This window comes from Orussus abietinus, unplaced genomic scaffold (genome assembly GCF_000612105.2).
Source record: "Orussus abietinus isolate OABI.00-Male unplaced genomic scaffold, Oabi_2.0 scaffold589, whole genome shotgun sequence".
Taxonomy (NCBI): domain Eukaryota; kingdom Metazoa; phylum Arthropoda; class Insecta; order Hymenoptera; family Orussidae; genus Orussus; species Orussus abietinus.
This window is the reverse complement of record NW_019394730.1, coordinates 7,721-29,780: the sequence shown is the minus strand read 5'-3', so window position 1 is coordinate 29,780 and position 22,060 is coordinate 7,721. Positions and strand designations below refer to the sequence as shown.

At 42.2% G+C, this 22,060-nt stretch overlaps 1 protein-coding gene across 1 annotated transcript in view; it reads right to left on the bottom strand.

Moving 5' to 3' along the window:
- Window positions 1–20,366, bottom strand: part of LOC105702256 (protein cordon-bleu) — a gene marked incomplete at its 5' end in the record, with an annotated part of 30,817 nt that extends 10,451 nt beyond the window's left edge. The window contains 5 exon segments of the mRNA XM_023433142.1: window positions 314–946; window positions 15,132–15,258; window positions 15,360–15,446; window positions 15,845–15,989; window positions 20,223–20,366. Of these exon segments, the coding sequence (XP_023288910.1) occupies window positions 314–946; window positions 15,132–15,258; window positions 15,360–15,446; window positions 15,845–15,989; window positions 20,223–20,341 (1,111 nt within the window).
- Window positions 20,367–22,060: the final 1,694 nt, after the last annotated feature.

Below are 22,060 nucleotides of genomic sequence, written 5' to 3'. Positions count from 1 at the left end.
TCAAATCCCATGAAAATGATATGAATCTCAAAACCAATCCGAATAAGACACATTTTATCAAGGTAATCCACCGAATAGGCTGAAATTATAGCACATGACTCGTGAACACCTAGAGAACATCCTCACATTCTCAAAGAAAATGTAGGCTAAAGCATAATATTTCTTTCGAAAATAAAAATGTTGAAAATGTCCGGACATTCCTCAGGTGGTAAAATTTCTACCAATTCCGTTAAAACAGAGTCTTATTGGAATCGATCGATTGGTTTCGCATCGACATTAGTATTTCAAGGTGAAGAACTTCATGAAACCTTACCAGTGGAGCTGAGCGAAGTGTTGCTGATTCCATGCTGCATGCCGCTGGAAGCAGCAGCCAGATTTCCAAGACTCTTGCTGGCCTGGGAAGTCTGGGCGAGTTTCCTGGAGGTTTCCACTTGACCTGGGGGTCTGCTCCTCCTGGGAAGCGTTTCCGGCATGCGAGCCGCCGAATCGGGATTATCACTCAGAACGGAAGCCTCGTGATATCCCGAGCTGTCGCTGCTGTTTCTGCTATGGCTTATGACGATCTTCTCCTTGGAGGGATCCCCGGAGTTCTCTTCGGCCTCCATCACAGGAGGTTTCGGAGCTGGTCTCCTTTTTCGGACGGGCCTTGCAGGAGGGGCCAAAGGACTCGCACTTCGACCTGTTTCGTCGCTCCTGGCGGGGGATGCACTTCGTCCTCCGAGGCTGTCGGTGCTCAAGGAGCTCTCCTTCGATTTCTTGAACATGAACCCGAAGACCCCCTGCTTGGCTTGTTGCCTCCTTCTTTCCTCCTGCCTCTGCAGTGCCATGATGTCCTGCGAGCTCAGGGCTGACCCCAGGGTCTTGCCCTGTTTCGCGTACAAAGTCACCTCCTGCAGGTGGTAGTCCTGGAGCGACAAGGAGAGGTCCAATGTCTCCTCTAGGTTGGCTGGAAGCAAAGGAATGCGAATTTCAAATATGATCATCGATGAGAATTGAAGATAAATTTACATATATATATGCGGTCCTTGATTGATTGACTGACTGACTCATCATCGTCTAGTCGAAACCGCTAAGCCTAAAATTGTGAAATTTCGAGGGTACCTATATTTCCTTCGTAACTCTCTAAAGGTGCTCTTTAAAACGAAATTTTTCCAAATTTAACGAATTCAACCCTTAAGAGGATGAAAAGGAGCAAATGTGTTGTTACAAATTTCTTAATATCTTCGAAGCACGCTAACTTACCGACTTGGTTTTTACTTACAAGGAGTACAAATTCAAATGCCTAAATTCAAATTTCAGGATTTTGCCCTAACCAGCCCCGAAGTGAGTTAAAAGGAGTTTGAATGAAGAAATTGATTGCATTTATGAATTTTGAATTCTGCTTTCACACATCGCAAGCGCAGCTACGATGGGGGGGCTAATGTACACTGGGAGACATCAATGCCCTCCCATCCTGCACACGCGATGTATCTGCAGGGGAGGCATTCATTTCCGCCATTGTACGTGTAAAAATATGCCTAAATTATCATTCCAATTCGGTATGTCAATTTTTTCTTCCCTATTATTCGAACGGCAAGCTTAAATATCGACCTGTATGAACGTTGCTTTAAAAAAGCAACGTTTTAACGCACTTAAGACTTGGAACTTTTATTTTTAATAATTTCAGAATGTTTTGTTTAAGTAATTTTTTATAGGTATTACAGATTAGATGAAAATGGATTGAGAGAAAGAAATCGTTTTGGATTGGAAAAGATTAATATTATAATTCGTGGGAATTTCTATCAAGATTTATTATTTAATATTTCAAGATAATCAACGACTTTCACAGCGAAGTATCACAGACTATTTCGTTTAATGCTTTGTCAGAAAGACATTCAACAAGAAATCGTTAAAGTTCTTTTATCCTGCGCGAGAGTAAAGAAAAATATACACGCCTTCCGTTTAATAAAACATCGATAACCATGAAATCTCAAGAAATATGATCTTGAAAAATGAATGTCCCGTTATGAATAACGGAACGGTCTCATTGTTCATTGGAATAAAACATGATAAAATATAAACCGCGTTAAAAATGCGCAGAGGATTTTTTTCACGTTACGTAAATACACATTTCAATGCGTAGAATTGTAATTATTCTGATGTGGTGGATGAGATTAATCAGAAATTAACTCACAAAGTCGTTTCAGGTACAACGAGGTATTCATTACAGCATGCATTATTTTAATTATGTCTTTAACTTATTACTTAACTCCTTAAATCCAAACAGTTTTCTAGTTTATTGTTTATCAGAATAGACCGAGATAGGGCAATTGGATGGAAGTTGGATGAAAGAAAATCGTATATTTTAAAAATCGACTCGATATTGAAGCCCACCTCCTTCCCACAACTGGGAAAAATGAATAATAAATAATGATCATTGAAGGCGTTAGTAGAAGAAAGTAGCCCAATTACCTTGCACATCAAGGAAGAGGAAGTCAATGGTTAATGAAATTCGACACTCCTGTTAAGACGTTCCTACAGTCGTTCATCCGATTCGGAGACAAGCTGAAGGAACACTGAATACTGTTCATCTCTGGAAGTCTCCAGGGAATGTTCAACCAACAGGACATGCCGAGTTGGTAATCAAGGTAGAGTCAAACGTGGTAACGAGATAACGGGCAAGACAACTCGACGAACTAGTCTTCAGGTTTCAATTCTCTAATTTATACATAAAACTGACATAAAACCGTACACCCTTCCTTCACAGCTTTTAGTCCGTACCTAAGATTTAAATGAAACATATTGTACCTAATTTATACATAAAACTGAAATAAAGCAGTACGCCCTTCCTTCACAGCTTTTAGTCTGTACCCCAGATTTAAATGAAACATATTGTACCGACTTGTTGAATTTTATTGTAGGCTTTAAATAATACAAACTTGACTTCAATTTTCCGCTTAAATGAATGAAATTGTTGCAGTACCTCACAGACAGACTTTCCTTTCCTGTCGCCTATTAATAACGTTAATAGACTAAGACGGTTCAATTTGAATTTCACCTGGGAGAAGCAAACGACTTATTTCTGAAAATAGACAAGGCCATCTAGTCCTAGCGAGAGTTGCTGGATTTAACTATGAATATAATCTAAGAAAAATATAATACTCGCTGAAGTCCTCGGTCTCATCAGGACACGTCGAGGAAGAGGAAATCCACCTCGCTAATGAAATTCAGCACTCCCGTTAAAAGACCTTCGTACAGCTGTTTCGCCGGTTCGGAGACCAGCAGAAGGAACACTGATAATCTCAGCAAATCCGCAGAGAATGTCGAATTCACAGGATATACTGAACGGATGTTAAGTCATTCCAAAAGCTCTGTCGATTTTGTAGGCAAACCGAAGCGATCAGAAAACGACAGAACATTTGGAATGACTTAATGGGCCTCCCTAAGTGGTGACAACCAAAAAATAATATTGTGAAAAATGAAGACCCGTCGAGTCGCATCTTTGAGTCGAAAATACTCTACCAAAATAAAAAAAATAAAAAACACGAGCTTATAAGATACCCAAATAACGATAAGAATTATCTAAGACAGGGCAATCATAATTTCTCCTGGTTGGAACGTGAACTTCCCAATACCATTCTTCAATGATTACCGATGATGGAAAATTGTGAAAAACGAAGACTCGTCGAGTCGCATCTTTGAGTCGAAAATACACTGCCAAAATATTTAAAAAACACAATCTTATAAGATAAGTAACGAAAAGAATTATCTAAGACAGGGCAATCATAATTTCTCCTAGATGGAACGCGAACTTTCCAAAGTCATTCTTGAATGATTACCGATGACGGAAAATTGTGAAAAACGGAGACTCCTCGAGTCGCATCTTTGAGTCGAGAATACTCTACCAAAATAAAATAAAATAAAAAACACGATCTTATAAGATCCCCAAGTAACGAAAAGAATGATCTAAGACAGGGCAATCATAATTTCTCGTGGTTGGAACGCGAACTTTCCAAAGTCATTCTTCAATGATTACCGATGACGGAAAATTGTGAAAAATGAAGACTCCTCGAGCTGCATCTTTGAGTTGAAATTCTCTGCCAAAATATAAAGAAACACGATCTTATAAGATACCCAAGTAACAAAATGAATTATCGATGACAGGGCAATCATAATTTCTCCTAGATGGAACGCGAACTTTCCAACGTCATTCTTCAATGATTACCGATGACAGAAAATTGTGAAAAACGAAGACTCGTCGAGTCGCATCCGGCACGTCGAGGTAAAATCCAGGGGTTTCGAAATTCGGCGGGGCCGATCGCGGCCGATTCGGAGCCGAGCCGGAGGAAGACTGCTCGTCGAGTCCCCGGGGAGTGTCGAACCCGCGGGACGTGCAGATAGTAAAGCTAAAACGTCGTAACGAGTTAACGGGCAGAACAACAACTCGACGAGCCAGCCTTGGCGATAGCGGTCTTAACGACCTCGCGGCATATAACTATCTGAAATGTACAGCGCTGCAGGTTCTTAGAGCTGCCGGCCTAGACACGCGTATACCCGGGCCCCGGCACCGTAAAAACGTCACTGCCGCTTCCTCCGGCCCCTTAAACTTTTATTCCCGATGGCCACGCCGAGGAGCAAAACCGGTACGCGATCGGGAATTGCGTCCTATCGGCCTCTCGGTGGAACCGCCGACCCTGACCTTACGCGCCCGAATTCGAGCCGAGTCGAATCCAACCGGAACTCCGCATCTTTTTCGATTCCTCATCCCGAGCGAATCCTTTCAAAAATCAAGTTCCAGCAAAATATCGCGTATTTATTTCATTAAGGTGAAGTGAAACCCCCTTCAAATCAGTCGATTCGAATATAACACTTTTTTTTTAAGGGTATTACACCAAACTGTCCGAAACTTTGACACATCACTCCTGATCATCTAAGAATTGTCCTGACGCATTAAAAATTTGGATTTTTGGACAAAACTTTTTAACTTAGCCCAGACCAGAATCAAAATGGCGTCGAGCTCTTATATTTCGATCAATATACAATTATAGAAGGCTCTGATATGAGAATCGAGAGGGTCAGGAGAATTTTACAACAATTTAGAACACTCTGGTTATCGATAAACTCGCATTTGAACGGGATAAAGGCAAAAAAAGTGTTGTATGCGCTTCTATGCTAAAACGATGGGAATACGAGATCTTGGAGTGGAAATTTAATTGATCTGGAAATCACAGATGGCGCAGGGGGTCCCTCTGCAGTCAATTAGGACCCCAGAAAGCATGCATCCAGAGGATTTCTGGAGTTTTACTTCGATTCCTTGATATTTATTGTACGAAAACGACAGGTGGAGTATGCCATTTGGTACAACATCCAATATAATTCGACACAGCTGTCAATATAAAAACGAACGTCGGCAACGTAGGTATTTACAAAAATTTTCTTTATCAACGTCGATCAAGTTACTCGACGTGTTTCACTTCACCTTAACCCTGGGTAATGGGCGTTTCATGTGTACCCGTTTATCCGGACATTGAATTGACGAATGAACGAAAAACCGCATTTTCAAAAAAAAAAAAATAAAAAAAGATTGATTTACTTCACTTAGAAGCAACTTAATTGTGCATCTTTAACTAAGAAACTCAGTTGCGTGATATTATGTAGCTACATAATATGAAAAAATTTCAAATAATTTCCACGGTTTATTTTCAATTAGTTTTTAGTCTACTTCATTTTATTGTTTGGAATGTATTCCGTGTTGACCCGGAAGGGAATCGCGTTTTGTCGGACTTCGATAGAACCTAACGTATCAGTGACAACCCTGACCTAGCCAAACGCGAATCAAAGTCATCGAACTTTTCATGTAATTTTTTCAATTTTTACTTCTTAAAAAAAACACTTAAAAGGAACGGGGACTAGCTACTGTTAAAGTTTCCTTTTCCTGGAAACGACACTTCGGCAAATTTTAATTTCTCAAAAAGTGTAGAAACCTCCTCTCTGGGTAATAACATTCCTAAATCACCCTGCGTATTAACTGCATCACAGTCCTCGTTTTAGTTAAATCCCAGTCATGTATACCGTGCGTTCCATAAAACCCCATTGAAAAACTCAGAAAGGAACGCGTTCACTATTGCCTACTTTTTCTTTTTATCATATTTCTATTTTGAAACAGAAACGAGGACGTTGATTGGCGCGTTATCGGGAACGAAACCAGGTTTATGAAGAAGCGAATTGAATTTTGCGAACGACCCTCAGGTTTCGAGACACATTTGCCGATTGCCAACACATTCGCGACCGGCAAACTTTTTCCGTTTCAAATACTGAGTACCGGCGAAAATAATGAAATTCTGAAACTGGTCGCCGCAAACTTGTATCGTTAAAGCAAGGATAAAAATGATAAAATTTGTGCGCCGCGCCGGCTAACAATTAGTGAGCCAACTAAGCAGGACGTGATTCACGTCAGCGGCAATCAGGAATAGAATTTAAAATTACGTGAATTCACGTCAGCGGCAATCAGGAATAGAACTTGAAAAGACGTGAATTCACGTCAGCGGTCGCGAATGTGTTAATTTCCGCGAAAAAGGCAGATTCGCCATTCCAGGTCGAGGAAGTTTCTAGCGCGAGGAGAACGACTTTTCGATAAAATTGGATTTCCTCGGGTGTGCGCAGGCAGCAATAAGCGCAAATCCCGAGGCTTCGGAAGCCCTAGTTTTGCATACCGAGCTGACCTAGTCAAAGTCACCGAGCCTCAATACGCTCCACGTACCATTACGGTCTACCTAATTGTAACTTTACCGATGACGTCCTATCGGAACAGCGATATCCGCTCTCAATCTCTATTAAATCAGCTAGACAAAAATCTCCGATAAAGTATCACTAGTTACGCAGTAGCGCGATAACGTCACGTACTATAATACAATAGAGTAGATATAAACTCGAAAGATTATTCCTATTTCTTCAGCTATTGAATCCCGGGTTAGTTACATTTATCGTAAACTCCCTTCTAACCCAGAGTTTGCGTCACATTAACTAAATTTCAATTGGACTCAAAATTAATTTATTCGATCACTATGACTGCGATGTATTAGGTTGATGCATAAGTAATGCCGCTATTTTACACGACACGTTATGTGTTAAAAACGCCATTACTTAAACATCAGCCTAATATTAAAAAACCGAAACTGCCTCCCCGTGTACACTGGGAGACATCAATGCCCTCCCATCCTGCACAGACGATGTCGTATCTGCAGGGGAGGCATTCACGTCCGCCATTGTACATCCGAAATATCATATCTCCAAAATGTTCCCGCGTAATTCGTCGTTTGATTAGATGATAACATAAACATTATTAAACAATTTGACTTCATCCGCATATAATATTCTCTTGTAAGTTTATATTAACCCACAATCGCGTAAAATCTAGGAATATCGAAAATGTCGCCAAATGTGGCAAATGTTTATTTTGAAATATATTTCCGTAGATAATTTTATTAAGATCCATCAATAGCAGTTGTATCGAAGTAAATTAAACGAATTATCGAAACCGCCACAATTAATCCTCGGCTATTTCCCACCTATAGCGTCTTCCTTCGTCTCTTTGCGCGGTCAGTTTGATCGTCAAATTTATGTCATATTTAATAAAAATCAGTTAACAAGTGCGACGCTTCTCAACGATGGCCATCCGAGAGTAATTAGGCCCAGAGGCTGTCCGGAGGCCGTTTTCCATTACAAATATTAGAATCGGCTCGTTAGCCTTAGATCGCGTCGTAAGTTAGCCATGACTCGTTGACCATCGAAGCGGTACGGGGAGATTTTCAATTACACTCTAGCCCTTTCTTTTTCCCGTCGTGGCCCTTGTCGGGGACTTTTGTGCCCTTGGGTCGGCGGTTTGCGCCCGAGCTCGCTTCTGTCACTTCCACGAGGCTTTACGAGCGGGACTTTTTCATCCCGGACAACTGGTACGCGTGCACGTATCATTAGAGCCCATTACCAAGGAGCCGCGCATGCATAATGCCGGCCAAGGATCAGCGGGAGAGTGATTCCTCTCCTCCTTTTGCGCAGTTACTGGTAATCTGCTTTTTACCTGGAAAACGCATTTTCTTTTTTAGACCGACCCTCTGGCCTCGCCATGGAAATTCATTCAAGGATTTGGCAATCCTCCTGATCCTTCTTATGGTTACCGATCCTGTCTTCATTAAGGGGATATGAAAGTGGTATCCGAGAGGTCAATCGTTCATGAAACTTTTCTCCGAACTGGGTGTACCGAATCGATTCAAACTTTATAATATAAATGTGGAGGGTATAAGAAGGGTCCTGAAACTCATAAAATTTCAATTTTTTTCTAATTTGTTCGTAGATATTTGTGAGATTTGTTATAAAAAAAATTAAAATTCATGAGTATCAGGGCCTTCCTTATAGCCTCTATGTTCCGTTGTGAAGTTTCAAACGATCTGGTTCACTCTGTTCGGAGAAAAGTTTTGTAAACGATTGATCCCTCGGATGCCACTTTTACATCCCCTTAATTCAGGCCGAAACGCCGGGTGTTTCTTCCTCAACTGAGACCATTTAACAACATATCCACGACTTTTGTCGTAAACGGAAGAATTTGGTGAATTCTGAGGGAATAACGACAATAGACTCGTTCCGGAACCCGAAGCCGCCTTTAATTCAGGCCGAAGTGCCGGGTGTTTCTGCCTCGGCTCCTCGGGCGCAATGGAACTGGAAACGAAAGGAAGAAACGCAATCCCGCGGCATCCGAGAAGGAGCATTAAGAAATTAACTGCACACCCGACGAGTTCCTCCTGTTCCTCCTCTTCCTTCTGGAGGTCCTCGGGCACTAGGCCTTGCGAACGACCTAGCGGAGTGCGTCGCCTCTCCCGGTCGGCGGCCATTAGTCGACCCTTCAGGAATTTTAACGGGGGCTCAAGCGAGATCCCCGAGGGCACGTCCACTGTGGAATCCCCGTAATGCTTCCCCTAGGAATTCCCTAACAACACGTCCGACTTTATTATTTTATTTTATAATCATCGATACGCGTGCCAACATCCCACCGGATGTGGGCCACCTCGATGTGTCCGTGGATAAGGCGTATGTACGTCTATGAAATGCATACAGGTGCATATAGTGCAACCACAGAATTTTCTTCTTCGCATGTTTCTCTTGCAGCCATTAAAAGTCGTTTTGTAGCGGATGCGATGACTTAGTCTCTGGATACGTGCAGATGGAAAGGTGTATTTATAAACAAATTAAGGTCTAATCTTGTGCGTCCATTTTCTGGATTATTCAGATGAAGACATCGATTCGTTCTTCGAGGTCCTAATCTTTGTAATGGCTTAAGGTGCAGGAAAACGCGTCGAGAAATAAACCAGATTCTTCTAAATACCTACGTTGCCGGCGTTAGTATTTATATGGACAACTGTGGAGAATTATATTAGGTATTGTACTAAATGGCAAACTCCATATGTCGTTCCCGTACAATGATTATCAAGAAATCGAATTAAAACTCCAGAAATCCCCTGAATTCATGGTTTTTGATGGCCTAATAAACTGCAGAGTACCCTACGCCATCTGTAGTTTCAGTGGCAACCAAATTCCCTCTACGAGACCTCGTCTTACCATAGTTTTACCGTAGAAGCGCATAAGATACTTTTTTTGCCTTTATCCCGTTCGAGAGCGAGTTTCTCGATTACCAGAGTGTTCTAAATTGTAATACAATTGTCCTGACACTTCCGTTTCTCATATCGGAGCCTTCAATAATTATATATCGATCTAAATATGAGAGCTCGACGCCATTTTCATGTTTCAAAGTTTCGGGCGGTTCGGTCCAATACCCTTAAGAAAAAGTCTTATTAGTAAACTAAAAAAAAAAAATTAGTAAAGTAAAGCGGCTGATTTGAGGGGGGGTTTAATTTCATCTTAACAAGGTGCATCGTATCTTGACATTGGCAGCCATTTGTTAAGTGCTCGGCAACGCTCCGGGAATTTTAACAGGCGCACAAGCGAAGTCTCCGTTGGTACACTCGCCACGGAATCCTCATAATGCTTTCTCTAGAAATTCCCTAGGGGTATCTTTAATTAATCGTTTAATCGTCGGCACAGTGGCGAGTCGCACGTGCCGCAATCCCAACGGATGCAATCAACACAATCGCGTATACAAGTACGTACCCAAGGTGCGTGTACACTCGAAATGTACGTGTAGATACACGAGAGACATCTACAAGGTTTCTTCCTTTGCAACCCTATCGCGTTTCTTTGCCGCCATTAAAAGCCGTTCTGCAGCGGATGGGATGAATGGGTCTCTGAATACGTGCAGATGGGAAGATTACAACCAAATCAAAAGTTCAATCACACAAATTGATTTTTTCTCCTCTTCTTCTTTAATGACTCGAGTGAAGGTGTGAATTCATTTTGGGATCTCGAACAAAGCATACCGGCCCGTCTTCTTAGTCGCCATTAGTTGATCGAGAATTTCTACAGGTACCCAAGCGAGGTATCTACGAAATCCCCAAAATGCTCTTCCCAGGAATTTCCTAGAGATATCTTCAATTCAACTTTCTAATCGTCGGTACAATATCCAATCACGGCAATAATGCGCCAGTGGACGCAGTCCAAATAGATTTGTCCACCTTCAAAGTGTTTGTAACTCATTACAAAACACATGGATGCGTGGAATATGTACTTGGCGCGGAACTCTACCGAGTTTCTGCATATATTTACAAAGTTTCATGTTGTACGACTCTTGCGCGTCTCTTTACAGCTATTAAAAGCCATTTTGCAGCGGATGATGTGAATGAGCTTCCGGATACATATGATGGAAAGATGTCTTTTATCTCTCTTGTAAGTCAATATCTTCTACTCTGCTTCTTTAGTAATCCGGATGAGGACGTGAATCCGTCTTGTATTCCCTATCTAGCAAAATGCGCCGCGTTATATTTTAACCGAGCATTAGCTGGCTCTTTGGGAACTTTAACGGGCGCACAAGGGAGCACGTTCTCCGCAAAATTCCCATAATGCTTTCCCTAGGAGTCCCCTAGAGATATCTTCAATTAATCTTATAATTGTCGGCACTGAAGCGAGCCGCGCGTGCCGCAATCCCACCGGATGCGGTCCACGTGAACGTGTTCATAGTGAAAATGTATGCACGTCCATGAGGTGCACCTCCGTGCTCAGAATGCGTTCACGCGGTGTCCTTTTCCCTGCACCCATTTAAAGCCGCTTTGTAATGGATGGGATGAATGGGTATCCGGACACGCGGAGACGGAAAGGCACTGGCTAGATTGCAGATCGACATTCCTGGAACGTTACTATTCGTTCGCTTTCTACCTTTTCTTTTAATATCTCGCGGGTGAGAGACTTTCAAAAGATTCTGTTAACTGCATTGGAAAGCATTTAAACGTGATATATCCGCCGAGGAGATAATCCAATAATTAAGACAACCGTGACAGGGTTCACCGGCTGCAGGTATCGGCTGTACATTTCATCCGTCGACTACAAGTTTCACTCGTGAAATGCAGGTGATAGATGGTGTGTATCGAGTACCTGCAACTAAGGAACGATATAGTTAACGCAGTTACCTAAATTATACAGTCATTAGAATACACCGCTGTTGGTATTCATCTTTTTCCTCGGCTATTAAAGCTTTTACCGAGTGGATTTCCTCATTCATTGGGATGGACAGGGATCTTACAATGCAAGGGATCAATTGTTTTAGTTAACTTGGGTAAAAATGTTATTTGCTCAAAACGAGACATCTTTGAGGTAGCTACAAGGCTCAAGCAAGGACATAATCTATGAGCTGAGAATTCTGGCCGTTTATTACACATACCATCTATCAGCTTCACGATGGCGAAAGAATACCCTTGCAAATCAAAAGCCAATCACGCGAGTCCATTTTTCGCATAACCTAGATAAATCCGTAATTTCGTCGAGACCACTTATCGACAGTTAAATAATTCTGCCAACCCTAACACAATCAGCTGGAAATCCTAACTGTTCCCTGCAAATGCCGTCTACCCTGCAAATAACGTGTACTAGGTACAGCTAGTAGGGGATACGTGTAGCAATGTGCAGTACATTGCAGGTCTTTTCTAGCAACCACTAGAACCTTACTACGGTACAAACCATATAAACGAGTATCCGACTTCACAATAGTGAAAGAATACCCTTAGAAATCAAAAGCCAATCATGCGAGCCAATTCTCTGGATAGCCTAGATAAATTCATCATCTCGCCCAGACCACTTGTCGACGGTTGAATAATTGTACCAACCCTAGCTCGATCCATCAGCTAAGAATCCTGGCCACGTACCATCTACCAGCCACAAATAGTGTTCAAGAATTACAATCGATAGATGCAATACGAGGGGGTGTGCAGCGAATAAACAGTTCCTAGGGAACTGCGGCACGTTACCGGTCCACGTCTCTTCTGATAACCATTAGAGCCTCATTGGAGTGCGCCAGGTAAACGAGACTCTGAACTCACGGTGGCGAAAAAGAATTACCTTTACAAATCAAAATCCAATCACTGTAAATTTTTTTGGATAACCTGGATAAGGACGTCATTTCGCCGAGACCACTTGTCGGTGGAGCGGCTGAATAATTCAAGCAACCACGACACGGTCCATCAGCCGCACACACCAACAACGGGCTACGTGCGGCGTTCATGAATTGCAGATACCGTCTATCGGGCGCATACATTGGCCGCAATATGCAGCTATGCGGTTTCTTTCCTGGTGGGAGTTTGCACACCTCGTTGCGGCCATTAAATCCGCTTTGCGGCGGACGAGCCGAGCGAGATCCGGCGAGCGTGTTGCCCTCGGTGCGCGTAAAGATTGAAGGGTGCGATTCCAGCTCTCGTCGGGCCTCCCAGAGGACGCCCAACCTCGTGCTCGACGTTTATGGCGGTTTTGAGCCTTCGCGGAAGTGTGGGCTTAAGTTTTTTCTTCTTCCTTTTCCTTTTTATCCGGCCGAGACTACCCGAAGTAAGGGCTCGGTGGATGGCCGATAACGACACGCGCAGTAAACGTTTGGCTGTGTTAACTTGGAATCCAGTTTGAGGCACAACAAAAATTAACAGGCTTATTGGAATGTTTCTGTAATGTAGACGTTTGTGCCATGTTGAGTTTCGTTTGTGCCATTTTTTTTTTCTTTTTAACAAAACCCAGAGCTGTTAAAACGAAATAAAGAAATTCCGAAAATTACCACTTTAACGTTTTCGAGGATCTGAGAGGCTCTGAATTTTACCTAACGTCAGAAAACTCATTAGAGTCGAAAAATCCAAATTTCCACGATTTCGGGATTTGTTTATTTTTTTTAGAACTGCTCTGGTGTTTCTAAAAAATGCCAGAAACAAAACTCAACATGACACAAACGTCTACATCACGGAAACGTTCTAATAAGCCTGTTAATTTTGTTTGTACGTCAAACTGAATTCCAGGTTCACACAGCCTAAACGTTAGCGTGTACTGGAAACGCGTCTCTTCTATTTTTTAACTCTTCCTGCAAAATTGTAGTATCGAAAATACTAACAGCGTGTACAACTCCACGGACCCATTTTGCAGCTCGGAAGCATTTGGTTCAGATACTTGTAATTGAAATATTGAACAGTTTTCAAAGCATTTATTGAAAGGTCCTTTGCGCTGGCGTTTGGGAATTCTTTTCCTGTTCTAGGTGAAATTGGTGGAAGGGCAGGTATGCTGATTTGGTTGGTCCATCACCTGCGTGGACAGCCCTTGCCCTGCGCGCGTCATCTACCAAGTTCATGCAAAATTCATGAGGTGCAGATATCGCCCGTGAAGTGCACTTGTTCATGCCCTGTAGGAGCCATCTACAAAGTTCATACAACGCCCAGAAACAGGAAAATTTACCTATACAGTTCATATTGAAATTGGCCATCATCTGCAGATACTGCTCGCAATCTGCTCGCGTCGTTTAAGGTGAAGTGAAACACATTGAGGAACTTGATCGACGTCGATAAAGAAGATTTTTCTAAATGCGTACTTTGCCGACGTTCGTTTTTATATTGACAGCTGTGTCGAATTATATTGGATATTGTACCAAATGGCATACTTCACCTGTCGTTTTCGTACAATAAATATCAAGGGATCGAAGTAAAATTCCAGAAATCCTCTGGATTCATGCTTTCTGGGGCCCTAATTGACTGCAGAGAGACACTCTGCGCCATCTGTGATTTCCAGATCAATTAAATTTTCACTCCGGGACCTCGTATTCCCATCGTTTTAACATAGAAGCGCATACAACACTTTTTTTGCCTTTATCCCGTTCAAATACGAGTTTAGCGACTACCAGAATGTTCTAAATTGTCGTAAAATTGTCCTGACCCTTTCCTTTCTCATATCAGAGCCTTCGATAATTGTATATTGATCGAAATATAATAACTCGACGCCATTTTGGTTCTGGTGTGGGCTAAATTAAAAAATGTTATCCAAAAATCTAAATTTTGAATGTGTCAGGACAATTCTTAGATGATTAGGAGTGATGTGTCGAAGTTTCGGACAGTTTGGTCTAATACCCTTAAAAAAAAGTGTTGTATTAGAATCGACTGATTTGAAGGGGGTTTCACTTCACCTTAAGTCCTCACCAGCAAAGTAATCTACATACATGATCCAGAGGTACAAATACCGTCCATTACCTGCAGACACTTTTATGTTCTGCAAACATCATCTAAAAGTTCGCATCACCTATGGACTTCGAGAACTGCCTATAAACCGCAGGTAGATACGCAGAGGTACTATTCGCGTTCTACACACATCTGCAATGAACCCACCCATAAAATGGGTATATCGCCTAGACTCTGCAGCTGCACGCTTTTCCCCGACTGTTCCCTCCACGAGGTCTCTCGTCCACTGAACACGAAAGCCTTTTAACACCTTAGAAGTTCACCGAGACCAGGTGGAGCGCGTTCTCCCCCGCGCAGGTAAATCTCAATAAGTGCGATCCCAGGTCACGTTGTATCCTAAAAAGGATGCTCCGCATCGCCAGGACGTCTTTAAAGGGAAAAGTGTCTTCCCCTCTTGCAACCTACACCTTATTGATGATCCGAAAGAGGTCGCCAGGTGGAGAACCGGCGACCTCCGCGGTAGGCTTGCGATTGGCAGGTCGGAATTCCAGGGGAACGCGATTTCTCGGGCCGATGACTCACCTGGATGACGGAGCTCGTACTTGTTCCGGTCCAGGTTCTTCTCGCGGCACACCTCGTCCAGGATCTCGCCCAGGTTCGTCTTCGGCGAGACTCGCGACACGTAGAGCTGGTTTCTCGGCAGATGCACCTGCGGACATTTGGCGGCCTTATAGGTATCATATTTATATACGCCCGCGAATCGCGGGAGGGTTCGGGGAACCGGACGAGCGGTCTCTAATGAAATCGCACCTGTAACCTGAAGGTCGTTTCGAACGGTTGATTTGCCTGCCTCGCCTTGCGAGGCACGAAGGTCCCCTGTTTCGGTAGAAGTTTCACCTGAAATCATTCGTCCTTGTAATCGTCGTAACATTCTTCATACCGTTTTACGCGCGCCCCAAGGTTGTCTCTTCATTTATGATTCTCTTTAATTATCTTCAATTACGTTGCCGTCAATGCAGTTTCCTCTCTTCATCGGACGTAGTCAGAGATACCCTCCGAAAGTGGAAGTATACATTTCTTTAAAAAAAATTCCTTTCAGCGATGAAACTCAATTTCCTTACGGAATGTTTCTCGATTTGAGCCAGATCTGTGCATCGAGTGACGAATCAAACGAGAAACTGCAATGTCGGTAACCTCGGCCGATAGAACGACGCTACCGTGGAGCCATCTGCCGGCGAATCGTCGAAGATGCGTAGGACGGATCGCAACGCGTGTCGGTAATAATTGGAAAATACCTGGAGTGCGTCGAGAGCACCTATCGGAGTGTTGGGCTGATGAGGTAGAACCAGGCCGCGTTCGCCGACCGCCTGAAGAGTGTAGCTCGAAGCTGCCAATTTGTGAGCGGTAGCGATCTGCACGAGGAGATCCATCATCGGCGTGCTGCGAACAAGAATCCAGGAAACGTCAGGCTGATGCTTAACGAAGGGGGCAATGGAGCCGGGCCGCGACGTCGCGCATCGCGGCCATCTTGACGAGGAAGAGACTCCTACGGCTCGGCTTCTCTTAATTTCTCACACATTTGCTCTTATTTCCTCTAATCGAACGTTCCTATCGCTTCCCGGAGATAAATCCTGCCGTCTCCCTGGAATTATCATCCGTGAGACGGCGGTTACCCATGTAGCACTATTAATTGGTACAGTATTGGTAAACTGAGGTTCATTTACCGGCTATATATTCCGAGGATTGCCGCAACATTGTAATGTGAACTCTAAGATGGCATAATATTGTCAATCGTAAAATATAAGAGCCATACATATCCAATATTGCAGACGTATCATAAAAAATATCGTTTCCCTAATCGCATTTGTCTTATAGTGTACTAATATTTTAGATTGAATATTTATTGCGACTGGAAATATTATATCGGTTCAAGGTTGATTAGTAATTGAGAATGTTAGGCCAATATTATTCAAAGCTGTTACCAATCTTGACGAGATTCCCTAGGTGTTCGATACTAGTCACTTGGAGCATCGTTATTTTTATTCTTTGTTTGAATTTTTTCATCGCTTTAAACGTCAATAATTAACTGAGAAAATAACGCGTTAACATTAATGACAACGTTTGCGCAAATTGTTTATATACTGACATACGATAAATACAAATAGTAGTGGGGTGTACAAATAAAATGTACACAAAGCTCATACAGGAACGAGTCATATTCAAACGCCTATTTCTTGGCACTACATTGACAAGCTACGAAGTCTAACCTAAAATTACCTCGGCTACTCGAGAAGCGATTCATACACGCGGCTGTAATTCCCAAAAACTCGAATGCCGTAATAAAACGTGCAATCTAGCCCAGAGCGGTGAAAAAGTGAGTAAAAAAGAAAATCTCCGTAAATCCTAGACTTTAAAGAGTCAAGGATCGAGTAGATCCCGTTCGTATCGACGAATCGGCCGCTCCAGATCTTGCCGTCGTCGGCTCACGCATCGGCCGATAAAAAAGGGATCTCTTTTGACCGAGGAATGCCGCCGCGAAGGCTCCCCGTGTAGCGCGGAAGAGAAGGACGCGACGAGGCGGCCGCGAGGGAACAGAGAGAGAGGGAGAGAGCGGCCAGGAGAGGAATAGAGAAGAACCTCGGGAACATCGGAGTGCAATCGCCGAGGCCTTCGGGCGAGTTTCTACCGCGGTTATGGCTACCGATTACGGTAACCTTTTTCCGAATTTTCTTCCGAACCTGGGCAGTTATTATTCCGTTTTGTTTTCACCGTAGCTTTGCCTCGGCTTCGCCTTAGCCTTGCCACGGCGAGGAGCCTCCTGGGACTGCGAGCAACGAGTCATTTCCAAGATTACTGGCACGAATCGGTAACGACCTGGGGACCGTTTCTTACATTAGAAGACATTTTTAACTCGCCCCGACACAAGAATAAATAATAAGATTAAAATCTGCTAAACAGTTGACTTTACTCGGGAGGCTTCTTTATGGATTTAAGGTGAAATGAAATGGTCATTCTATATATAAAAATATATAAATACTTATAAAACTCTTCTCTAAACTGAGTGCACCGAATCATTTGAAATTTCAGCACGTGACTATGAAGGCCCTAAAGAAGAACGCAATGCTCGTGATGTTTCATATTTCAAAGAAGAAAATTCTTTATTTATCCTAGACTAGAACCAAGATCACATTTTTTTTTTTTTTTCGTGAAAAATGAAACTTCACGAGCATCGCGTTCTTCCTTAGGACCTCCATAATCACGTGCTGAAGCTTCAAATAATTCGGTACATTCAGTTTGGAGAAATGTTTTATAAATATTTTGAAGGTTTATATATAGAAAATGTCCCTTTCATATCACGTTAATTCCCCCTCATGTTCTATCGCCAATTAATTTTGTTTTTAAGCACGTTATGTACAAGTGTGATACGCGTGTTTTAAGAAATTTCAGGGTACTCGTTTAATCCTTTGAACACGGACCCATTTCGACATATGGGCGAAATTCGTCTGACCGGGCAGGCAATATTGGACCGAACGTCGGGCGCCTTTAGGCGCTCTTAGTGGCCAAAGGGTTAAAGCGTTGTTCGATCGATATCGAACGTTGAGGCGGTTTAAGGGGGAAGAAAAAAATGTCAGATGAAATCACCTTCGCTGGTCGGTAACCCCCACGTGTACAGGTGATGGTCGTGTGATACCTGGACCAGAAATTCCATACCTGGGACTTATTGGAGGTAAGAAGCGACACGGGATATGAGGACTCGTCCTGTGCTCGAGTTTACAAGGCAAACTTGTTAACTGATTTGTGCCCATAATTATGAAAGTGGTCTAAGTCATATATTTTTTGTTTCGAAATTACATTGAATTAATTTCGTTTGAAATAATATGGCGTGAAATAACTGATAAACTCATTTTTTTTTTTAATTTTGACTTAGACCACTTTCATAATTATGGGCACATTTGTTTCACCTCGACAGTTTAACACATTCGCGAGCGGCAAATTTTTTCCGTTTCAAATACTGAGTACCAGCGAAAATAATGAAATTCGGAAACTAGTCGCCTCAAACTTGCATCGTGTATCGTCATGGACGTGAGTCACGTCAGCGGCAATCAGAAATAGAATTTAAAATGACGTGAATTCACGTCAGCGGCAACCAGGAATAGAACTTGAAAAGACGTGAATTCACGTCAGCGGTCGCGAATGTGTTAAGATACAGGAGGAAAATTCGTTTTCGACAAATTGGACGAATTTATCATCTCATTGTATGTCACAAATTATGGGATGCGTTTATTACACGGAATTTTGGAGTACTCGGTTAAAGCAGTTTGACCGCCGAGATGGTTTAAAAGGAAAAAAAAAAAAGATGTCAGGTGAAATTACCTGCGGTGGACAGTGACCCTCTGCGTGCGCAGGTGATCTCATGGTAGGTGGATCCAGCATTCCATACTTGGGAGTTATCGAGAATATGGACCGATTATGTATCTCGTTATATTGGAGAAACTCGTTTAAGGATCCATTTCTCCTAGAATTTGTAGCATATGTAGAGAATTCATGATCGGACGCTATATGGATCCCTAATGTACTCGTTGGACCGGTACATTGAACATGAAGGTGGTTTAAAAAGAATTAAAAAATCCGGGTGAAATTATCCGCACTGGACAATGACCCTGTGCGCGTGCAGATGATTTCAAGGTTGCTGAATCAAAAATTTCCGGCTTGGGTCTTATCGGGAATAAGGATCAATTGTCTGTTTAATTTCATGGGTAAAACCCGTTGACAGATACTTTTCACACACATTTACGAAGATTTAACAGATATACGTCGGATGCATGATGTACGGAGGACATACGGAGATCTTGTGTATTTATTTAAATCGGTATATTTAACGTCGACCCAGTTTAAAGGAAAATAAATAGATTGAAATCATCTACACTGGACTATAACCATATGTGCGTGCAGATGATCTCAATGATGCGGAATGACAAATGTCCTACTTAGGTCTTATCTGTTTAATTTTACAGGAAAGACTTGACGATGAATTTTTATTCCTGAGATTGACTAGTGTGTACCATAAAAATGTCAGACACAAGATATACGGGGACCTGGTGTACTTGTTTAAAGCGGTATATTTAACGTCGGTATACTTAAAATGAAAGTAAATATCGGGATGGAATTATCCGTACTGCTCGATGAAAAACCTATTTAAGTTTTATCTCATTAATTTTGCAGAAGAAACTTGCCAATGGATCTTTATTTCTCGTATTTATGATAGTTTACTATAAAAACGTGGGACGTTTAATAATATATCGACATTTTATGTACTTATTTAAAGCAGTATATTAAAACATCGACATTGTTTAAATGAAAATCAATATCGGAATGAAATTATCTGCGCTGAACGATCAACGCGCGGTATGCAAGTGGTGTCATGAAATCGGCACCAGATTTTTCATTTCTCAGTCTTATTAGGAATAAGGACCTATTATCCGTTGGATTTTACAGGAGACCCATTGATGGATCCATTTTCTTCAAATTGAAGGGAAATTAAATATGGACGAGATGTACGCGCGGTATATGGAACTCTAGTGTATTTGTTATTTAAGTGTACTCACTTAAAACGGTATACTTAATGTCGAGGCGGCTTAAAAAGAAAAAGAAAAATATATCAGGTGGAATTACCTGCGCTGGACAGTGACCCTCTGCGTGTGCAGGTGATGGTCTCGTGGTAGCTGGACCAGAAGCTCCATACTTCCGGTTAGCATGTCCGCCGGTGTGTCCTCGGTTACTGTCAGGACCATCCTGGACGACCTGTCCTCCCTGGACCTGTAGATGGAAAACCGGAAAGACTCGTATGAAAATCTCAACGTGATAATCGCAAACAAGGCGAGGCACGATCATTATTCTTTCTACCGCAATTGCATCGCGTCAGCTTTTAAAATGGACGAGACGGTACTTGCGATGACGACTTCCCTTTAGCAACAGGAAATTCTGATTGTCCCCATTACGCCGGCCGCTTTTCTCGCATTATCATTGACAGTTGAATTGAAAGGGGAAAAAAAAAAGAAAAACAATTGTACAAGAAAATACATAGCGGAACGGGAAAATATTCGCAATTTACGTCATTTCGAATTCCACACGCGCTAAAGAAAATGTGCTGAAAAAGGAGTGGAATGCGGAAAACATGCAATGCGGAAACTGATGAAGATTTCTGGCAATGCTAGAAAAATCTGTAATCTTCTTGCCTGGTCTTTTAGATTTAAAAAGTGACCTAATTAACAGCTCAGGGGTAAATGGGTCATTTGGTACATTCGGGATGAGTTGACTTAACAATGTCACGTTGGAACCCATTTCATGGGATGACTCGATGGCGATTGACCGCCAGTTCCGAACAAGGTCTGCTTAGGTACTTTTTGCAATAGGCATTTCGTGAGATTCCGCGAATCATCGCAATGACTTATCGGGTGCACGACTATTGAACTCGGTGACTCTCGTCCTGGAGACGCAAAACTGGGACGTGCAAATCGTGACTCGGCGAGTACGAAAGATCGTTTCCGTTTGCGTTTTTACTTCTTGGAGGTCACGTCCATTTCTTTTTATCTCTTCTTTACGAGCACCCAGATAAAAAGAGCTTTTCCTTCTGGTGCTCGCGAAAGGTCGAGGTGGAGATTTTAATGCTCGGGATGTCATTTGCGAAATCCTCGATCTAGTAACGAGAGATCGCGAAAAATTCAATTTTTATTCAAACGCCGTTTTAAATGCAAGACACCCGGGCGTCAATATGTGTAAAAAATGTAATCTTATTAAACATCCTGACATTCTTCCTCTCGAAGGAATAAACAAAAGAAAACTAATTACAAGATAAAAATCGAGGAAGAAATGTGAATTTTTCTTTTTGAAAAAAGAAAAAAAAACTGGGAATTGAATTCGGTCCAATTTAGTAATTATTTCCTATTACGTCAGGTGGTAATTTTCATCCTTCTTACAAGGCGCGTGGAAACATCCCCAGCTGAATGAAAAACCAAACGAACATCAACTTGGCATTAATGAGACATTATTATGCGGTGAAAAAGTATGTACAAGTGTTCGAAGAATACCATTTCAACACGAGTTCTGCGTCGATTAACTCGCATTCCATTACTGAACAATACTTGTCGCGTAAATTCTAAGGAGTCCAGTGGTAATTATGTTAATCGACGTTGGCAATGGGCATGACTAATACCTACGCCTCTACCGTCTCTAATTAGACGGTACACCGGCCATTAATCGAAAGCAGGATCGAAATCTTCATTAATCCGTAATTTAATCTCTACCAAAACTAAATTTCTATCACTCATTGATTACATTAACAAACTGCGACCGATGGTCCCCAAGAATTTTAAAGAAATCTGCTTAATATCCCTGCAAGGCATGCATTTTCGAAAATGTTCAATTGAAATTTCGTCACGCGGCAATTTCCTGTGTGTGTCAATTTATGCTGCCAGTTTAGCAAGCAGTTATTTCATACAGTGAAAATATAT